At 50.7% G+C, this 18,627-nt stretch overlaps 1 protein-coding gene across 1 annotated transcript in view; it reads right to left on the reverse strand.

The window, feature by feature from the left end:
* Positions 1-1,462: 1,462 nt before the first annotated feature.
* The window catches only part of adgra3 (adhesion G protein-coupled receptor A3), a 41,858-nt gene continuing 24,693 nt past the window's right edge, over positions 1,463-18,627 (reverse strand). Inside the window, exons 4-19 of the mRNA XM_064343464.1 lie at positions 17,983-18,054; positions 17,345-17,416; positions 16,951-17,111; positions 15,443-15,656; positions 14,697-14,861; positions 13,426-13,627; positions 12,330-12,479; positions 9,764-9,925; positions 8,951-9,151; positions 7,722-7,920; positions 6,935-7,143; positions 6,465-6,589; positions 5,901-6,024; positions 5,205-5,350; positions 3,983-4,078; positions 1,463-3,237 (exon numbers count right to left, since the gene is read on the reverse strand). Coding sequence (XP_064199534.1) covers positions 1,890-3,237; positions 3,983-4,078; positions 5,205-5,350; positions 5,901-6,024; positions 6,465-6,589; positions 6,935-7,143; positions 7,722-7,920; positions 8,951-9,151; positions 9,764-9,925; positions 12,330-12,479; positions 13,426-13,627; positions 14,697-14,861; positions 15,443-15,656; positions 16,951-17,111; positions 17,345-17,416; positions 17,983-18,054 — 3,646 coding nt within the window. The 3' untranslated portion in view covers positions 1,463-1,889. The remainder of the gene's footprint in view (positions 3,238-3,982; positions 4,079-5,204; positions 5,351-5,900; positions 6,025-6,464; positions 6,590-6,934; positions 7,144-7,721; positions 7,921-8,950; positions 9,152-9,763; positions 9,926-12,329; positions 12,480-13,425; positions 13,628-14,696; positions 14,862-15,442; positions 15,657-16,950; positions 17,112-17,344; positions 17,417-17,982; positions 18,055-18,627) is intronic.

Genomic DNA, 18,627 nt, shown 5'->3' on the forward strand with positions numbered 1-18,627 from the left:
TGACAGTTATGGATAAGGAGTGTTTGGATGCATTACTCTAATTATTATTGAATGACCTTCACCACGGCAAGAAGGAGAAGCACTCGCTGGTCACACCAATGATAAAGAGGAAATTGGATTGGCAATTATTCAGACAGCGCAGCTAAACTTGCTGAAGTTATTCGGTCTGACAAAGGCAACTGACCTTGAAACTTAAGACATGACACGTACACTTCCTCTGATCTCAAACAACAGCAGGGCGCAGGGGTGCAGCCGGTAATATTTTAGAAGAGTACATAAGCAAGGTTTTAATAAGGCCTTCAAGAAGTAATCGTAGCCGCGTGACACGCCAAAGTAAAGCATTTAGAACGGCATCTTGCGCAACACGGGAGACATGCTGGTGGGAGAATGCACTTTCGAGTTTCCGGTACAGACGCCTCAATGGAAAGCTACTGTATCAAAACAGGAAGCCGGTTTTAGAGTGCCCTTCACGGACTGTGTGCCCTTCAAGCCTGTTTAACAGCAGAAAAACACGGTCAGCAGACCAGCACCTGCGTAGTAACGGTCAGCAGGGCGCAGCCAGTGTTTGGCCGCGAAGTGCTGACTGTGCGTTTGTGTCTGCCAGCTTAACACTGGTACACGGCTAAACTGAAATACGGACCGAAGGAGAGAAGTGGAGACCAGCAGCCATACATACCTTTTATAAATGCCATAGATTGATGTAGGAAATGCTCTTTGTTCCAACGTTTATTGAAGTAGTGGAAATTTGCTCCTTTTTTTAAAACCGGGTCCCCCATAAAAAACAGTTTATTTCCAGTAAGTTCAACCGAAATAAAAATGTGCACAGCGACCAGACACCTAGCCGAAACGATGTTTCACACTTCCGCATGCTAACCGAATGCCCGTTTAGATTTGAAATAGGGTGGAAACACGGTACACTGGATTATCAACGTATCAGTTTCAAATGACTTGTGAATTGGAAGGCGAGCTAGGCCGTGTATAAATTTCACTCACAGGAGGAAACGGGACTCAGCGACGTGCGCCTGGCGGAGTTCAGCCAAGTCCTCGAGTCCTAAGCCTGCTCGTTAAAAAGCGCCCGCCCCGGTCTTCCGAGTTCTAAAGGACCGTCCAGGCAGGAGGGGTGAGAGACTCCTCTAATTATCCTCGTCTCCAGGGGCGACCTCGATCGCCCCACCGCCGCGAAATGACTGCCAGTCACGCCGGGCCCAGCGATGTGCCCGGCGATGTGCCCGCCTGGTGGTCAGACGCCCTCTGTGCCCGCTTCATGTGCCCACTGCGGCTATTCCGACACACTCAAATGGAATTGGAGGGGGACCTGGCCACCGTTAAACTATGGCCTCAACCCATCTGCGTTTTGCAACAAAGTCCAATTACTTTCTCTTCTAAAAGTAGAGGCCGAACGGTAATGGCTAAAACGTGCGTGTCAGGCACTGCAAAACATGCTTCTGAGCGGCAGACGCAATTAGACACATTTCGTTTATTACGTAAAAACAAAATTCAAGATCTAGAAAATAAAAATGATCCAGCCCATTATATATGCGCAGGGCAACAGCACAGGCCATGCAGTTTCACATACAAAATTCATGATCGACAGGGCTAAAAGTATATAAAAATAGATCATTTACAAAACGGTAAAAGCTGCGTCCTCTTACAATCCCTGGGGCTCTTCACAAAATCTTCATTCAGTTTCACATACACAATTATTGTGGTCTTTCAGTCATTTTTTAAAAAACATTTCCAAAAAAACTTTTCGTTAAAGCTTTTTAAAATTGTCTCTGGTGTCTGAAATAAAATAAAATAAATTTAAATGAAATAAAATAAAACAAACAAGATTCACAGTTCATGAAAAGAAGCACGCTGGGTGCGTTCATTTCAGGGAGGAACAATCGCTACACGGTAGTTTCATGTTTCCATAAGCCAGTCTTAATGTTGCCAGTGTTATCTGAGCCGAGCAAAGCCGCGCTCTGCCTGCTGTCTTTGAGCTGCCCGTTCTCATTGGCCAGATTCAGGCCGTACGACTTGGGCTGCGCCTCCAGGTCCACGGTGATGGACTGCTTTAAGCTGTCTTTGCTCGTGTTGGACGCGCCTCCGCTGGGCGCCTCGGCTCCGCCCCCGGGGGAGGCGGCGGCCTCCCTGCCGGCCCCGCCCCCGGCCCCGCCCCCCCTGTCCCCGCTCCGGCCGCGGCGGGGCAGGGAGGCGCTGGCGTCGCTGCTGTCCTGCTGGACGTGGCTCTGGTGGCGCTCCCTGTAGGCCAGGTAGGCGGCGCGCCGGCTGCGGGCGTGGCCCTCGTGGCTGCCGTGGCGACTGCGGTGCGGGCCGCTCTGCACGCTGCCCTCCACGCTGGTGGGCACGTCGTAGGCGTACTCCCGCAGCACCGTCAGCCGGCTGGCCCGGTGGGCCCGCGTCCGGTTCTTGTGGTGCCGCCCGGGGTGCCCGTTGGGCCGGAACTGCACCTCGATGGGCGACACGTGCATCTTTATCTCGTTGTCCACAGAGTGCTCCGTCAGGCTGTTGTCCAGCAGGGCGGCGCCGTTGCTAGGGGCGGGGGCGGGGACAGCCGGGGGCTTGCACTGAGCAGCCTCAGCCTGCAGGTTGGTCAGCTTGCAGCCCTGGGAGGAGTTCTTGACACTGGAGGCGCTCTTATTGGTGCAGGAGGACTCCGCGCTGCCGTTGGGGCACTTGGCCGCCGCCTCCTCGTTCCCCGGGCCGGAGCCCGCCGGAGGCGCGTTCACCTGCACCGAGTAGTCCCGTCGCCCCGGGCAACAGGCCGACACCCAGTAGCGCCGCATGTCGTCCCTGTTGACGCAGTGGTGCACCACCAGGAAGGCCCCCAGGCCCAGGGCCACCACCCCGAACAGGCAGCTGAACACCAGGTCCACGGGGTACTCCTGGGACACGGACAGGGCCCCGAACACCCAGAGCGCCACGAAGAGCAGCAGGGCCAGGCCCACGCCCAGCAGCTGCGCCGCGAAGGTGTGCTCGTTCTCCAGCGCCGACAGCGACACGGCCGAGAAGTTGCCCTGGGAGACGGAGGCGGAGTCGTGGGCGGGGCCCTCGCCCTGCTCGCTGCCCGCCAGGCGCTGCTGCTCCTCGGGCGGCTCCTTCAGCTCGAACCGCCGCTCGGGGTGGCGCCGCAGCTGGACCGCCACGCTCAGGAAGTACATGCAGTTGACGAAGATGATGAAGGTCGCCGGCCCGTAGAAGGCCCCCAGGCTGGGCTCCCACCCCATCCAGCAGCTGCGAAAAACCCAAAACGGGATTAGGATGAATTAGGATTAGCATCAGCGCCGAGCACCCCTGCCACCTCTCCAGCCAGTGTCATTCACATACCAAACAGTCACCGCGTCAGGAATACATTTTCATTAGCTCAAAAAACTCGACAAGAATCAATGATCTAAGATTTACACGGCCCCATGATCTGGAATTATTTTTTAAAAACATGAGCTTCATTAAAGTTAAATCCAAAACTTAATTAAAATTCATTTTCATGTAAGACGCAGAGAATTAGCCGAGGTATTTGGCGTGATGAGATTTGTTTTGCATTTCGAGCGCTCGCGATCCACAACGCCTCGATCGGCGGTATTAGTTGCGTCTCCGCACAAAAATTAATTACACCCAAGACTGCAGTCTAGGCTTCAAAATTACTCTCAGCGGTTATGCAACCCAACGGCAGCCATTACTGACACAGGCAGCCTTGAAAACCGGCACTCACAAGGTGACAAGATAACTAAAAATAGCCCGTCGTAATTGCTTAGGACTTCATTTTATTTACAAATATTTCATTATTTAGAAAAACAAACAAATGCAGATAAAAAAATGAATGATAAAAAAGCAATTTCAGATTATGAATCCAGAATAGGGAAAGAATGTTAAAAACTGTGCCAAGTATCTGAACAATTTCAGATTTTCAACTGGCAAATAAGAAAGTATCGTTAAATTATCCACGTCTATACAATGAGATTATAACACCAATCGTACTTACAAAGGCGCATTAACACGGCTTCCGTAGTTCTTGATGTTAGCTGCTGCAGTTATACCACACACAATGATGGGTATTCCTCCGCCTATTAAGTAGAACCTATGAAAAGAAAGAAAAATTGAATTCAAATCATGTCCTTGGCTAGACACACTTTAACAAATGGGTTATATAACTGCATATTTATGGGTTGGGGGACCTGCTTGCCTGTGTACTGCATATACAGTGAAAAGGAATTCCCCTGACTAAATGCTTACCTTGACACTTATGTTTATGATAGTTATTTAACAAATATATAGCTCCAATCATTTTAATAAATCTTTTAAATGTACGCAATTAAAATTCTGTCACGTTGTTATGAAGTGTTTTACCAACATATTACAGAAGTTATAGATGAACACGTAGTGCTTGAGGTGAGGCAAGCGTGCAGGAGTCCTTTAAACTTCACCAGAAGTTTACAAGACTGACATCAGACAAGTATAGGTAGCCCCATGTGTATATATAATTGAAATTGCAAAGATAATAACAAGTTACTAATGACAAGTCACCGTGTACATATACTTTTCATAATAAACCGGAATGCAGTTCATGAGTCATTTCAAAAGCGCTACTTTTTTAGAGCAGGACATCACAAACTTCATGCTTTGGGTGTTTGCGTCATATTCTGCAGAGCGCAAAAATAAAAGCTCATTTTTGGGGGAACCATAATACCATATTAAAGGACATGAATGCCACAGATCTAATCATACAATAAAACTTGTACAACCTGATTTCACAGTTTCAAAAAAAAAAAACTTTGAGTGGGTTTGCTCATATTCTGCTTGGTGAAATGACATTTTTGAATCAAACAAAATTTATACTTGCAGCATGCAGTGAAGTTTATGCTCACTGCATACTGCAGGAATGTATGTGTTTATATTTCATTCGCAGGAAAAAGGGAGCTTTAACAGATGCTGAAAAACAAACACTTGAGTCTCATAAGAACTACTGTATATATTCATGTCCAATCTTAGAAAAGCATGACTTTCAAAAACATTTTGAAACAATGAAGCACTTGCTCACTGCCAAGGTTATCTGAGGAGATTCGCTTGCGTAATGGTGTAATGACTATTGGGACAGGGTGAGGCAACCGGAGTGCTGGCAATGGCAGCAGTGAAACACTATCCTCCCCCAAGACAGTAGCTCAACCGGTCAATCAAGGTGCATTATGGGGGATGTAGTTCCGTACCTCAGCATGGGCCTGGGCGGGGGAGGCGGCTCGTCCAGCTCTTCGTAGCGCTTGGCCTTGCGGGTGACCTGCTTGTAGATGTTGCGTGCCGTCACTCCCGCCCACAGCACGGTGGCCAGAGTGGAGTAGTGCAGCACGATGCCCACCTGGGAGAGAGAGACCACACAGAGGGCAATATAACTGCCACCCGCACCACCCATTTACGACCATATGCTTTACTGAACCATCCCACACTCCCACAGGCTATAGGAAACTTCCCAAAAAATTTACATAACAATAATTCTTACATTATTTAAAATTTTTGTGAAATCTCAGCGCTACACATTGCCTTTCCTCTTTGAAAAGGAACGGACACATAACGTGGGCGACAAACACATAAATTAACAACAGGAAATTGCATGTCGAATTCCCCATATCAAGCCGGTTAGAATGGGAGCGGCGTGGCAGGTTTCCTCCGTATCTGCCTCGAGCAGAGCTATCCTCCGACCAGTTTCATTTACAAACAGCCGGGGAGCTGAGCCGACCGAGCCAAAAGAGTTGGCCGGCTCAGTTTCTTGGAGCCAAAATGGTGCCAAAAACCCCCCGCTGACAATGTGCTACAGCAGGCCCTTCGGTAATGTAAACAGTGAGTCCTCGTGGCAGACACGGTCGGCAGCTACGGCTGGGTGTGGGGTGGGGGGCGGGGGCGTCACTCACAGCCTGGCACACGCTGGCGTGACGGGTCTGGGTGATGCCCCCGACGAACACGGCGCAGGTGAGGAAGATGTGGAAGCACAGGTTGATCAGCATGTGCCAGCACTTACGGCTGATCCGGACAGACCTGGGGGGAAAAATTGCAGAGAAACACGAGTTAAACTGCCCGCAGAACTAGTTTTTACCCACAGAATAAAAAGGAAAGGAAAGACATTCGAATGACATTTTATCAAACTTTTCTCATTAGAAAGGGTCTGTAAGCAAGTAATGACTTGCAATAAAGGGAACAATTCAACTCTGAAGGTGTCCAGAACTTAGAAGTGAAGACTCTCTTAGCAAGGATCCTCACTCACAGATGGCAAAACGTAATGTAGCATGATGGTCTCAAGTGATATAACGACAAATGTAGCTTGGTCCAGATTTGGCTCAGAGTCGGCAAATAAAAAGCAAACCTCAGCCAAGGCAATAAAGCTGAGGCTCCTAAATTCTCTGCTGTGCATTAGGAAGGCCCCAGGAGCAGAGGTGAGCTCAGATCCGGTGGCTTGGCAGAGCAGGTGTGTAGCCTACCTGTGGTGGTAGATGTAGCTCACGATAATAGCCAGCAGACACAGGAGCAGGATGATAGCGGTGGCGTAGATGACTGGGTGAAGGAGGTCGGCGCTGTGGTGGAAGTACTCCCCTCCGCTCAAGTCCTGGAAGATAAAACACCCATCTGTCTCAGGGATGCGGTCCTGGGTCCCGTCGCCACAAGCGTGTGACATCACCGCAGACATTTTAAGTCCCAAAGCCAGTTTTCTGGGGGATGGCCGCGTAATGGCCGATTACTGCTGCTGGAGTACGCTGCAGTCTGTTTAGCAAAACAGTATTACTCATAATGCAGGAGAGCTAAGAAACGATGAGGACGATGACCTGACTGAGTGTGTAGGACACAGAGTAGCTCCACAGAAGTGTCTCCCTGGAGGTTCATAAGCAGAAATGAGGTGGGGGTAATTATATGACGGTGAGGGAGGGTGCGGCAGGCGGAGGCGGCCCCTCACCATCAGCACTCCGTAGTTGTTGAGCGAGTTGCAGGAGATGGTGGTGAAGTTGTCGTCCGAGTGGAGGATTCGGCAGCCGTCCGACTCCCAGCCGCCCTGCCCGCCCAGCAGGCTGAAGTTCCAGTAGGCCGCCACGGGGTCGGCGCCGTGCGCGAACCGCCGCAGCGTGGCGTTCACCGGGCTGCGCAGGTTCCTCAGGGGGTAGCCCTCTGCACGGGGGAGGGGGGAGGGAAATCAGACAGAAGCTCCACACTACCTCGAAACACATAACCATCATCAGGTTGGATGCATCCAAACTTTCTCAAACTTTCATTCATTTCAAGTAGCCTCTACTAATGAAAGGCTACATAAAGCCTAAAAGGAAAGAAGAATTTTTTTCAAGACAGCATTTCATAATCAATTCAAAGCTAAAAACATACCTCCATCATTCCTATGGGAAACCCACTGGCTTCCAGTGGTAACCCAAGGTTTGTAAAGCGCCCTGCGATCTTAAAGTGCTATTCAAATTAATAATTGTAAATAAAAGTTATATTACTGCTTCACTCAGATCAGGTGACCCATGGTCTTGCACTGCTGTCACGTCAGGTGACCCATGGTTTTTGCACTGCTGTCAGATCAGGTGACCCATGGTTTTTGCACTGCTGTCAGGTCAGGTGACCCATAGTTTTGCACTGCTGTCAGATCAGGTGACCCATGGTCCTACACTGCTGCCAGGTCAGGTGACTCATGGTTTTTGCACTGCTGTCAGGTCAGGTGACCCAGCAGTGGAAGTGTGGTTCCCACTCACCGATCTTGGTGAGGATGACGGGGGAGGCGACGCTCCGCCTCTTGCCCTGGTCAGCGAGCTGGCTGGAGTTGCCGGTGGCGGGGAAGAGCTTGCCGTTCCTGAAGGCCAGCAGGTGGAGCTTGTAGGTCTCCTCGGCTTGGCCAGACAGCTGGGAGAAGAGCGAGGCGGGCAGCTGCAGCGAAGCCTCAACGATGGTGTTCTGAGAGAGGATGAAATCTCTATCTCAATCTGAGAGGTTTACGGGCCCACAACCACTCCATATGTCCTATTAGAGGTTTACAAGGACCACAACCACTCCATCTGTCCCATTAGAGGTTTACAAAGACTACAACCACTCCATCTGTCCCATTAGAGGTTTACAAAGACTACAACCACCCCATCTGTCCCATTAGAGGTTTACAAGAAGCACAACCACTGCATGTACTTCACACGAATGGTTTATAAGGACCACAACCATTGCATCTCCTTCACATGAATGGTTTATAAGGACCACAACCACTGCACGTCCTTCACATGAATGGTTTGAAAGGACCACAACCATTGCATCTCCTTCACATGAATGGTTTATAAGGACCACGACCACTGCATCTCAATCACATGGACCACAACACTGCATTTGTCCAAACAGAAAGGTTTATAGAGAACAAAGCCACTTGAGTTCCCCTCTGTTCCAATAAAGGATGATCACCCGCATAAAACCACTCAGCGGTTCTGTTGGAACCAGGGCCAATTATCCCTGAACAGCACATTTACAAGGTGCTCAATCTCTGCATTGGCCTAGAGTCAGAAATCCCCTCTTTGGTGGGGTTTTACTAGTCAAACGGAAATGAATGGCACTGCACGGAACGGGAAAGAGAGGAGGAGTTCTGCTCTCAGAATGGAATGCATTAACACCGACTGCGGTGCTTCCCAAATGAGCAAGATCTGTTTGATCATACAGGAGGAGGACAGGACAGGAGGAGGCGGGAGGAGAGGAGGAGGGAGGATGGAGAGGAGGGGTAGGAAGAAGGAGAGAAATGAGGACAGGATAGGAGGAGTTGGGAGGACAGAAGAGGAGAGGGAGGATGGGCGAGGAAGAGGGGGAGGGAGGACAGAAGCGAAGGGTTAGGGAGGATGAGATGAGTGGAGGGGGAGGTAGGAGAGGAGGAGCAGCAGGTAGGAGAGGAGTGGAGGGGGAGGCAGGATGAAAGGAGGGAGGACAGGAACGGAGGAGAGGAGGGCTCACTCACTTTGAGAGCCAAGCTGGAGAGGGTGCTGGTGACGTTGCACTTGAAGCTCAGCTGCTTGTCCAGGTTCATGTCGGGGTCCCGGCCGGACAGCTCCCTGATGCCCGAGCGCTCGGGGGTCAGCTTCTGGAACAGCGTGCAGGTCATCCCGTTGAAGCTGCTGGCTTTGATGGTGTGGGCCTCCAGGGCGATGTTGGGGGAGTTCTGTAGGGAGAGCCATTTATCACGTCCCCTCTCTGACAGTCACCTAAGCCAGCAGTGCTTCTCATTATAGACTATAACCGCATCCATGTCACCGCAGGGCAGGGCTTGCCAAACCTGCCCAGATCCGTTCTGTGTACCTCTGACAGCACACGTTATTGTAGAGTAACCTTTTGTTTCTGTAACTGGTGAAAACTTTCAAACTGCATTCTGTAGTGACTTACAGGCACGGGGTTGCATAAGCAATTCGTTTCCATTCGTAAAACTCACATTTTCTTTGGGGATATGAGTTATTTCAAAACTGCAAATATAGTGGATAATTTAAGAGGTAAAATGAACAAACTGTGCAGTAATTTAAGCATGTACATGTTTAATGTGCCCTATGAGTGAACTGCTTTGTAGAAATTAGCCACGCTTACATTCCCTGTGTGTGTGTGTGTGTGTGTGTACGGCTGATGTGTGTGTGTATGCAGGAGCGTATGTGCAGGTTCATGTTGTCGCAGGTGAGCGCCTGTGTACATGTGCATACATGATTGTGTGCCCACTCGTGAATGTGCATGCGCCTGCAGTAAGCACATGCGCCTGCAGTAAGCGCGTGCGCATGCAGTCACTCACAGTGGAGTAGGCCTGCGCTCCGCTGGCGAGCCGGTGGCTGGCGATCCTCTGCAGGCACTCCACGATGCGGGAGCACGCCCGCGCCTCCCGCTGGGCCATCCACAGCACCCGCTCATCCGCCAGCATCAGGTTACTGGAGATGTCCACCATCACGTCCCCCAGCTGCAGGAGCAAACACACACACCCGCTCACTCAGCGTGGCCTTTACTTTATTCACCTGCCCCCTAGCATGCCCCTTGTGGTGGGCCAGGGTATAGTTTAGCTTTTATACTCTTAAATGAGATGGAAGGTATGCCATCCGCCACGTTACGGCTTGGTGGGGACTGCCCAATACCTATACAGCTCTGAGAGTTTGGAACTTGTCAGGGTTTCCTACAGAAATAACCACAATGACCACAGACTCTCAGCCCTTAAGAACGTTAACTTCTGTACCTTCTGACCTCATATAAAAAGACAGAATTCAGATAACTTCACACATCCACACAAAATCCACACATTTTGTCTTTCTTTCATAGATACGCTGCCCCAGGTGGTACCCCTATATAACCAGTCAGTGAGGACACCCAGGTGTGTCTTGCCAGAACGAGTCATGTGGTCGCCCGTGTGAACCACCCGCCACAAAAGCCTGTTTCTCCTAGTCCTTTATATTCTTGTTATTGCTGAATAAATGGAGGTTTTACTGAGCACTTCTGTTCTTGCATACTTTACGTTGCGATCAGCCAGAGGCGGGCCATAACAGTGGCCTGTACGGTCCACACAGACGAGACTCTCCGCTCTGCTCCCTAAAATTTAGTAAGTTATATTCCCTGCTTTGTACACACCACCGCACCAGAGGCGCTATGAGAGCCTGGCCTGCTTTCAACTGTGGAGGCAGAGCCAGAAAAAACAGGTAAAGGGCCACTGAATGGAATGGCCCCAAAACTGGGAAATGCAAAGAAGATATGATTTCCAGATGCTGTGACTCCACTTCATTTGACTGTACTTATTCTTTCTTAGGCCTCAGAAGCAGCATAACTGTGGAGAAAAGAAGGGAATAGCCCAGAGAGAGAGACTAGGCCTCACTAGGTTGAGTGACAGGTGTCACAAACGAGCAAATGAAACCAATCAGTCCCTCTCAAAACCCAAAGAGAATGGATCCCCCAGTGACCCACTGAACCACATTATGACATCACAGCAGAGAGACCACGCCTCCTTTATGGACCAGGCCGGCACTGGGAGGGCGATGTTGGCTCAGGGCTGCTAATCGCAGACCGCGGGCCCCGCCCCCCGTTTCAAGCTGTCCGCGAGCAGGTGCGGCGGACGCGTCGGCCGGCGAGATGAAACACCTCCAGGTCCCGCCGAGCAGCAGGTAATTACCGCGCCTGTGATCTGTCATCGCCCGTCACGCCCGGTCCCGTCCGCGCAAACAGCACGCAGATGTTCCCCAAAGCGTAATTACCCAGGCTCCCGTTTGTTTTCCGAGCCGCCCCCCCCGCTCCGTCTGAGACGGCTGCCGCTCACCGTCGGGGTCAGGGGGACAAGGAGAGAAGGATGGAGGGCGGAGTCCCCCCCTCCCCCCCCCAATCTGTGTGGGGACGGGGGGGGCCTTCCCGGGGCTGCGGGCAAGGTGAGGCCGTCGGGAGGAGATCTCAATTTGGAGCCGGGTGATTCATCTGGGCCGGCCCGCCTCAAAGGCAGCCTGCTCCTAATGGGTCACGTGACTCTGCGCGGGACTGCTGGGAAACAGCGTTCCATCTAATAAAGACCGGGGTTTGTGTGTGTGTGTGTGTGTGTGTGCGCGTGTGTGCGCATGTGTTCGCTTGTTGTGCCGGTGTGATATATGTGTGTGTGTGTATGTGTGTGTGTGTGCGCGCATGTGTTCGCTTGTTGTGCCGGTGTGTATGTGTGTGTGTGTGCATGTGTGTGTGTGCACGTGCATGCTGTTGTGTCTGTGCGATATGTGTGTGTGATGTGTGAATACAAAATGTGTGTGGGTGAGCACGTTGAGTGTGTGTGTGTGTGTGTGTGTGTGTGTGTGTCTGTATGTAATAAATAGCAGCAGCCACACAACCAATCACCGCTGAGCTGTTATAGCAGTGTCACTCCTACACCGCTACCCGCTGGCTGAGACAACAGTGCGGACAGAGAGACGGACTTTAATCACGGGCATCAAACCCAGACCTTTAGAGAAATTCAGGTGTCGCCCCGCATCCTTCAGACCCGAGCTATTGGGTCTGCGTGACGGACGGTCCTGTCTGCCTTTCCTCCGAGAAGCTGCTTTAAAAGCGGTGCCCGTCACTCAGGCTGAACAGAGAGGTAAAAATATGTTTTGTGAAAGGTTAAGCCATTCTTCCACAGAAAAAAAGGGCACCCTACCCACCGGAGACGGCGACGCTGTCAATCACAGACACAAACGCCTCACTTCCCTCCTCTCCGCTCAGCGTGAGGCAGCTGCTGATGGAGGGGGAGGGGCCCAGTGACCGGGCTGCTCCAATCGGAGGGCGGCAAGGCCGGCAGGGGGGCGGTTCCCCGTGGCTGAGCTCCCTGAAGGGGACAGGCGGGAGCCCGAGGCCCCGCCCAAACCCACCTCTTTGTACTTCTCCGCAAACTTCCCGAACTTCTCGATCATCTGAGCCACGAAGATGACGTCCATCTTGTCGGAGAAGTTGGCGGCCTCCATGGTGTAGACCAGAAGCTGCCGGGCGGTGGTCACTGCGTTGGTCAGGTTCAGAGGCATCTGAGGGGGGGCGGAAGAGAGAGGGGAAGAGAAGGAGGATGAGAGATAGAGGGAGGCAGAGGAAGACAAAAGTATAGGGAGACCAGAAAAAAGATACAGAGAGGGAGGAGGAGGGGAGAGCAAAATTGACAAAATGCACAAGATGGAGAAAGGAAGAAGAGAGGGACTGAGATGTCACTACACAAGCCTGCTTGGCTGCTGGTTTATGAACAATCCTCTGGGATAACATCGACAGCAGAACTCCCTCTCAGGCTGCCTTAGAGCCTCACTGAACCCCCCTTCATACTGCCACACATGTAGTTTCACTCTTCTGCAAGACGACCACACATTAACCATTTGAAGTATGTAGGTTTTTGTGAATGTTTTTTTCTAAATTCTAAGCCTGTGTTCTAGAACTCTATTGCTCTCAATTGCCAGTAGTGACTGTTACATCAGCATTAGAATGTTCAGTTTAGAACATTCTAATCACACACTGTATTTGAAATCCTACACCTTAAAGGGTTAAATAATGCTTTGTACTGAGGATAGGATAGTCCATGCAGCTCTATTAATAATGTGTGTACCATTTTTACATACACAATTACAGAATGCTTCTGACACTAAATTATTTCTCCCTGAGTCAGAAAAATCTGACATAAGCAGTATGAGTGAATTACTTTGTGTGCATTGCACATTTTGCAGAGCTTCAACTAATGCTAATAAATTATTAAAAATAACTATATTGCACTCTGTATCGATTCCCAAAAACAAGCAGCAAAGTAGTAAAAACACTTGTACTGTCTGAATTACTATGTGCTATATACTGGAATTCCTGGTCTCAAAAAAACAAACAACAATGCAAGAGAGCAATCTCAGCCAATGACAATCTCAGCAGAAAAGATGCGGGTTCCCCCCCCTCCCCCCGCTGACGGGGACTTCCTGCGCCGGCGGCCCCCGCGGCGCGTACCTGGTTGATGATGTAGAGCACCCGCGTGACGTCTTTCTGGTACTGGCAGCGGGAGTAGTCCTCCTCGGCCCAGAAGCCACCGCGGTCGCACCTGCGCCAGGCCCGGCGGTCGTCGGCGGCGGAGCCCGAGTAGATGCTGGTGCCCGAGGCCAGCCGGTTGCAGGCCAGGTAGGCGGTGATGCCCGCCAGGGTGCGCGGCCACCTGGCAGAGGGGGACACCGCGTCACGCCGATTCGCCCCCGACCCTCCCATTCATCCTCTCTTATTAACGGATGAAGTTTCCAAGGAAACGGGGCCAGGGCGGCTACGTGGCTACGCCTGAATTTGGAGAAATTATTACCCAAGATGCACTGCAGTTAAAGTGCAACAAACAGCCATTTTGTTCTGAATTTAGGATGCCAACCCCTGTGGCCATTTCTGCATATTCAGGCATGTCTTTTACAACCGTGAGGTGATTCGATTTTGGAGAAAGGAAACCATTCGGGAAGAAGGTCAGAGCACAAAATCAGGTCGCCGACTAATAAAAGAACCGTTCTCCATGCATAAATTCAAAAGCGTAATAAAATGAGGCACTTCCACCGACACGCATCGCTGTGCAATTTATATCGTGTTATGAAACTGGGAGCACATTTTCCAGCTCCGGTGTCCACCTCAGTTTGTGCAACACTGACTTTTACGAGAGCGTCTCATATTCTCAGGGCAAAAACAGTGAGCCATCCAAAAAACGAGGCCCCCCTCTCCAGCACGCTCCGATTCCCATTCATTACACACTCATTTCTGGGGCTCGCAGAACAAAAACAGCCAAGCTGCTAGTGACCCTCCGATACCGCCGGGTGTCAGACACGCGTTCAGCCACCAGAGGGCAGCGTGGAGCTAAGGATTACTCCTGCCTGTCGACTGACAGCCCGGATTGCCGAAGCTGGAAGCGCAGAATGATAATGTCTGTGTTTGAAGCAGTCACCTCCGCTAACAATAGCTAATGACTGTTACACGGCGAAGGCCCATCCGCGGGATTAGCTGCCATTCAAGTTTTAACCCAGCCGCTGTTCTCGCCTCTGACTGAAACGATAATCTACAAATACCTGCCAGAAAAAAAACAAGGGGATCGAGTTTCGACCAGAAAAGATGCACTAGTGGCAGGGCGTCCCTTTAATAGCTCTGTTGGGCTCTAAATGACAGAGTTCATGCGTGAGGTATCTAAGAATCTGTACAGAAGCAGACCGCGGGACGGAGAGGTGTTGGCGGTCGATTCGGCCTGGGCTGGCCCTCACCGGAACTCCCCCTTGTTGTTGGACACCCTCTCCGGGGGGCAGTATTTGGCGGAGCTCTCCAGCACCACGATGTGGACGGTGCGGGTGTTGTTCCCTCGGCTGGTCCGCACGCGACACTCCCAGTTCCCCGTGGAGCCCGGCTGGATGTTGGATATGGTGAGGGCGCTGCGGTGCCAGAGACACAGACTGCATTCAGTACACCGGGAGTGCAGCACAGAGGGCAGCAGTGCAGTATAACAGGTAATGAACTGGGCTTGTAACCTAAAGGTTATAGGTTTGATTCCCAGGTAGGAATCGAACCAGAAACAAGGTACTTAACCTGAATTAAGATTAGTGTCTAAATGGATGTGTAAAAAATATATAAAATATGTATAAAAAAGAAAAAAACTTGAGTAAGTTGCCCTAGATAAGTGCATCTGCTCAAGGCCAGTAATGTAATGTATGTAATGAGAACCTGCCTTTGAAGTGGTTCCACGTTCTCACGGAGAACCTCCATGACCCAGTAACTACTCACAAACTGGCAATTCTTCCAGACAAGGAATAAATACAATAACAAGGATGTATTGTGGTGGTGGAGGAGTAAGGCATTCTGAAGACAATGATGTGTGTTTGAACCAATCACAGCAATGTTCCACAAAAAGCAAAGTCTTTTGATTGGTTCATATGAACCTGTGACTGACAGTGGAGGACTCAGAGATGATAACACTGAGAAACTGCGAGGGGACGCTTGCGTTCCTCGCTCCTACCTAGCGATGAGCGAGCAGTTCTGGACCGTGCTCTTCTCGATGACGATGCCCTGCGCGGCGTCGGGCTCCACCATCCGGCCGTCCTGGTACCACAGCACCTGCATGTCCTCGTCCACGTAGGACGCCATGCACTGGAAGGGCAGGCTGTCGCCGCGGAACACGATCTGCCGCTGCGACGGCGTCATCTGGAAGGACGGCAGCTCCAGCGGGGCGTCTGCGGAAACGGAGAGGGACGCGGCGGGGTCAGCCCACCCGACGCTTCGCCGTCTCGCTCACCCGCGGCCCAGCCGCCAAAGACACCCAGCTGCCCGCCGTCTAACGTCTAACTCTTACTACGCGACAACACGCCGAAGGAAAATAAAGCGGACTTTCTGGGAGGAAAGCTTGTTCCGAGCATTTTATTGGCCCTTTTAAACCGCTGGAATGCGGCCCAAACGCAGGCCAGTGATGTTCGTTAAGCCAAATACTCCATTAACACAATCCACTGGGAATCCAGAGGACTATCTTTGGTGCTTAATTCTGTTTAATGACGGACGCATAAATTGCGGTGCATGTGGTTGTGCTCTACACAAGGCTAAATATTTAACCGCATTTTTATAGCAAGCTGTAAACTACAACGAGCTTACACAGTGTTGCACAATATTGCAGTGCCCTTTGTTAATACGAAGCACTGCTAGAATGTATTATTTAAATACCTTTACCAAAGATACTGGCCCCTCTCCCCAAAAGAATTGGATGCAAAAAGCGGTTTATCAGACAATCTCAAGCTCTAATGAAAACAAGTAATTCTGAAGTATGATCTCCCCCAGTAGATGGGCAGAGGCAACACTGGGTATACAACAGTGGCTCCTAACCCTACTCCTGAAGATCTACCATCCTGTAGGTTTTCATTTCAAACCTAATTTGCCACACCTGACGCTACTAATTTAGCAGCTCAACGAGATCTCCAGCAGAATGAGGTGCACTTTGGTAGGGTCGGAATGAAAACCTACAGGAGAGTAGATCTCCAGAAACAGAGCTGGAAACCACAGGTATAGAGTATATGAGTAGAGCAGTGGAGATGGGAAAACAGACAGCCAGGTTAGTAGACAGAATGAAGAATTACACCGGCAGACTGAATTGGTAGAGGAGCAGGCAGAGAGACAGATCAACAGACAGAGAAACAAACGGAAAAACAGACACAAAAAGATAGACACAGATGCAGAAGGACAGACAGACAGACAGACAGACAGACAGGGACGGACAGACGGACGGACAGACAGACAGATAGACAGGGACAGGCAGACAGACACAGACAGTGACAGACAGACAGACACAGGGGGACAGACAGAGACACACAAACAGGGACAGACAGACAGACACAGACAGTGACAGACTGACAGACACAGGCGGACAGACAGACAGACAGACAGGGACAGACAGACAGACAGACAGGGACAGGCGGACTGACGGACGGACAGACAGACAGACAGGGACAGACACAAACAGACGCGCTGACAGGGACTAACCGCAGGTGAGGAGCTCCGGTTTGAGGGAGGTGACGAGCTGGCCCTGCAGGGAGCGCGGGTACGAGCAGCGGGTGTCCTTCACGCCCACGCCCTTCTCCTTAATCCAGCGCAGGAGCCACCTCAGGTTACAGTCGCACAGCAGGTAGGGCGTCTGGAACTCCCTGGGGACGGAACGAAAGCACGTTCGCTCGCTCAGCCGCCCAATCACGGCAGGGCCGCTGAGGACGACCGCCGGGCCGCTTCAAACCGCCAGCGCTACAGGACCGCAATCGCCCCCGCTGCCAACCCTTCCCCACGACCAGAGCTAAACGCGAGCCGAGCGCTCGGCGAACAACACGAAAACGCACGGAGCGCGACGCGAACTAGCACGTTAGCGCCACTCGTCTGTACTCACAGTGTCTTAAGAGAGACGAGACCGTCGAAGGTCCCCTGGGGCAGAGAGGAAAACAGGTTCGCCGACAGGTTCCTGAAACGGAACAAAACGAGCAATGAGAACGGCAGAATAAGGATAACAAGTCGCTCGTTAGAGATTAAGGACTGGGGGGGGGGGGGGGGGGAGCTGACACATGGGGGTGGATAATGCAGAACACCCATCTTCATAACAATCACTTAGCCGTGCCAGCTCGGCTCCGCGACCTTCGCCGAGATAACCAGCCCACCGTTTGCACACGCTACAGCCCGATAGCCTCCCGCAAATTACATACCATCAGGTGTGCAGCTGGTGCGCGATATTCACCGGAGGACTGCGACGAAAATCAGTCATTACCGCCTCACGCTAATCTCGCCGCACCTGCTACTGTTTTTCCAAGTTATGGCGCCGGCCAATTATTCTCTTTTCAAGATGAGGGAGCGGCTTCTAAACGACTCCATAGTCAAAGCCGCACTGGAGCACATTGCATTACTTTGACCTGTGATGCAACCTGTGAAAGCTGTGCTCTCAAGCAAACAACACGGCAAGAATGGCAATGCAAAGTCCTCATATGTTTTGCAAATGACAGTTATTTAAAAAAAAAAAAAAGCTGAACTACTTACAGTCGAACCAGATTTGAGAGGCCCTTGAATATATCCCCGTTGAGGCAGCCAATTCGGTTACTCGATAAATCTCTGCAAAGAAAATGGAGAGGTGGGATTATGGGATTATGTTATTTTGCTTACTACTACAATTCACGCTAATTCTTTACAGGGGAATTATGACCGCCTTCTAATGAAGACTCTTTCCACTGCAAGCCGTTATAAAAAAAAAACCTCCACAAATGTAACATTCAGATACTTCCCAGAAAAAAAATGAATAATGATTGAAATAATTACGTACAGAAAGTGCCATTTTCATTTCAGTAATATCTTACATTTCCAGGAACTGTCAGCATCCATGAGATAATCAATTGGCCATTTCCTGGGGCACATTTATCAACTATGCACCAATTTCATTCCAAAACTCAGTTGCATTGCGTTAAAGATAAGCCTCGCTGCCAACTGCCCCTCTTTGAGGACACTGTGCAATTTGGTCACTGGGTAGGTACACGTGTATCAGGTGTGCATGTGTGCTGTCATCAAGTGGTGACACAGAAGTACAATTAGTGATTTCATATGAGAAAAAACGGAAACAAAGACAAAAAACAAACATGGTGAAAGGAATTGTTGACAAATGAACACACACTTCAGACCATGCCTCCGGAC

This window comes from Anguilla rostrata, chromosome 7 (assembly GCF_018555375.3).
Source record: "Anguilla rostrata isolate EN2019 chromosome 7, ASM1855537v3, whole genome shotgun sequence".
Lineage (NCBI taxonomy): Eukaryota > Metazoa > Chordata > Actinopteri > Anguilliformes > Anguillidae > Anguilla > Anguilla rostrata.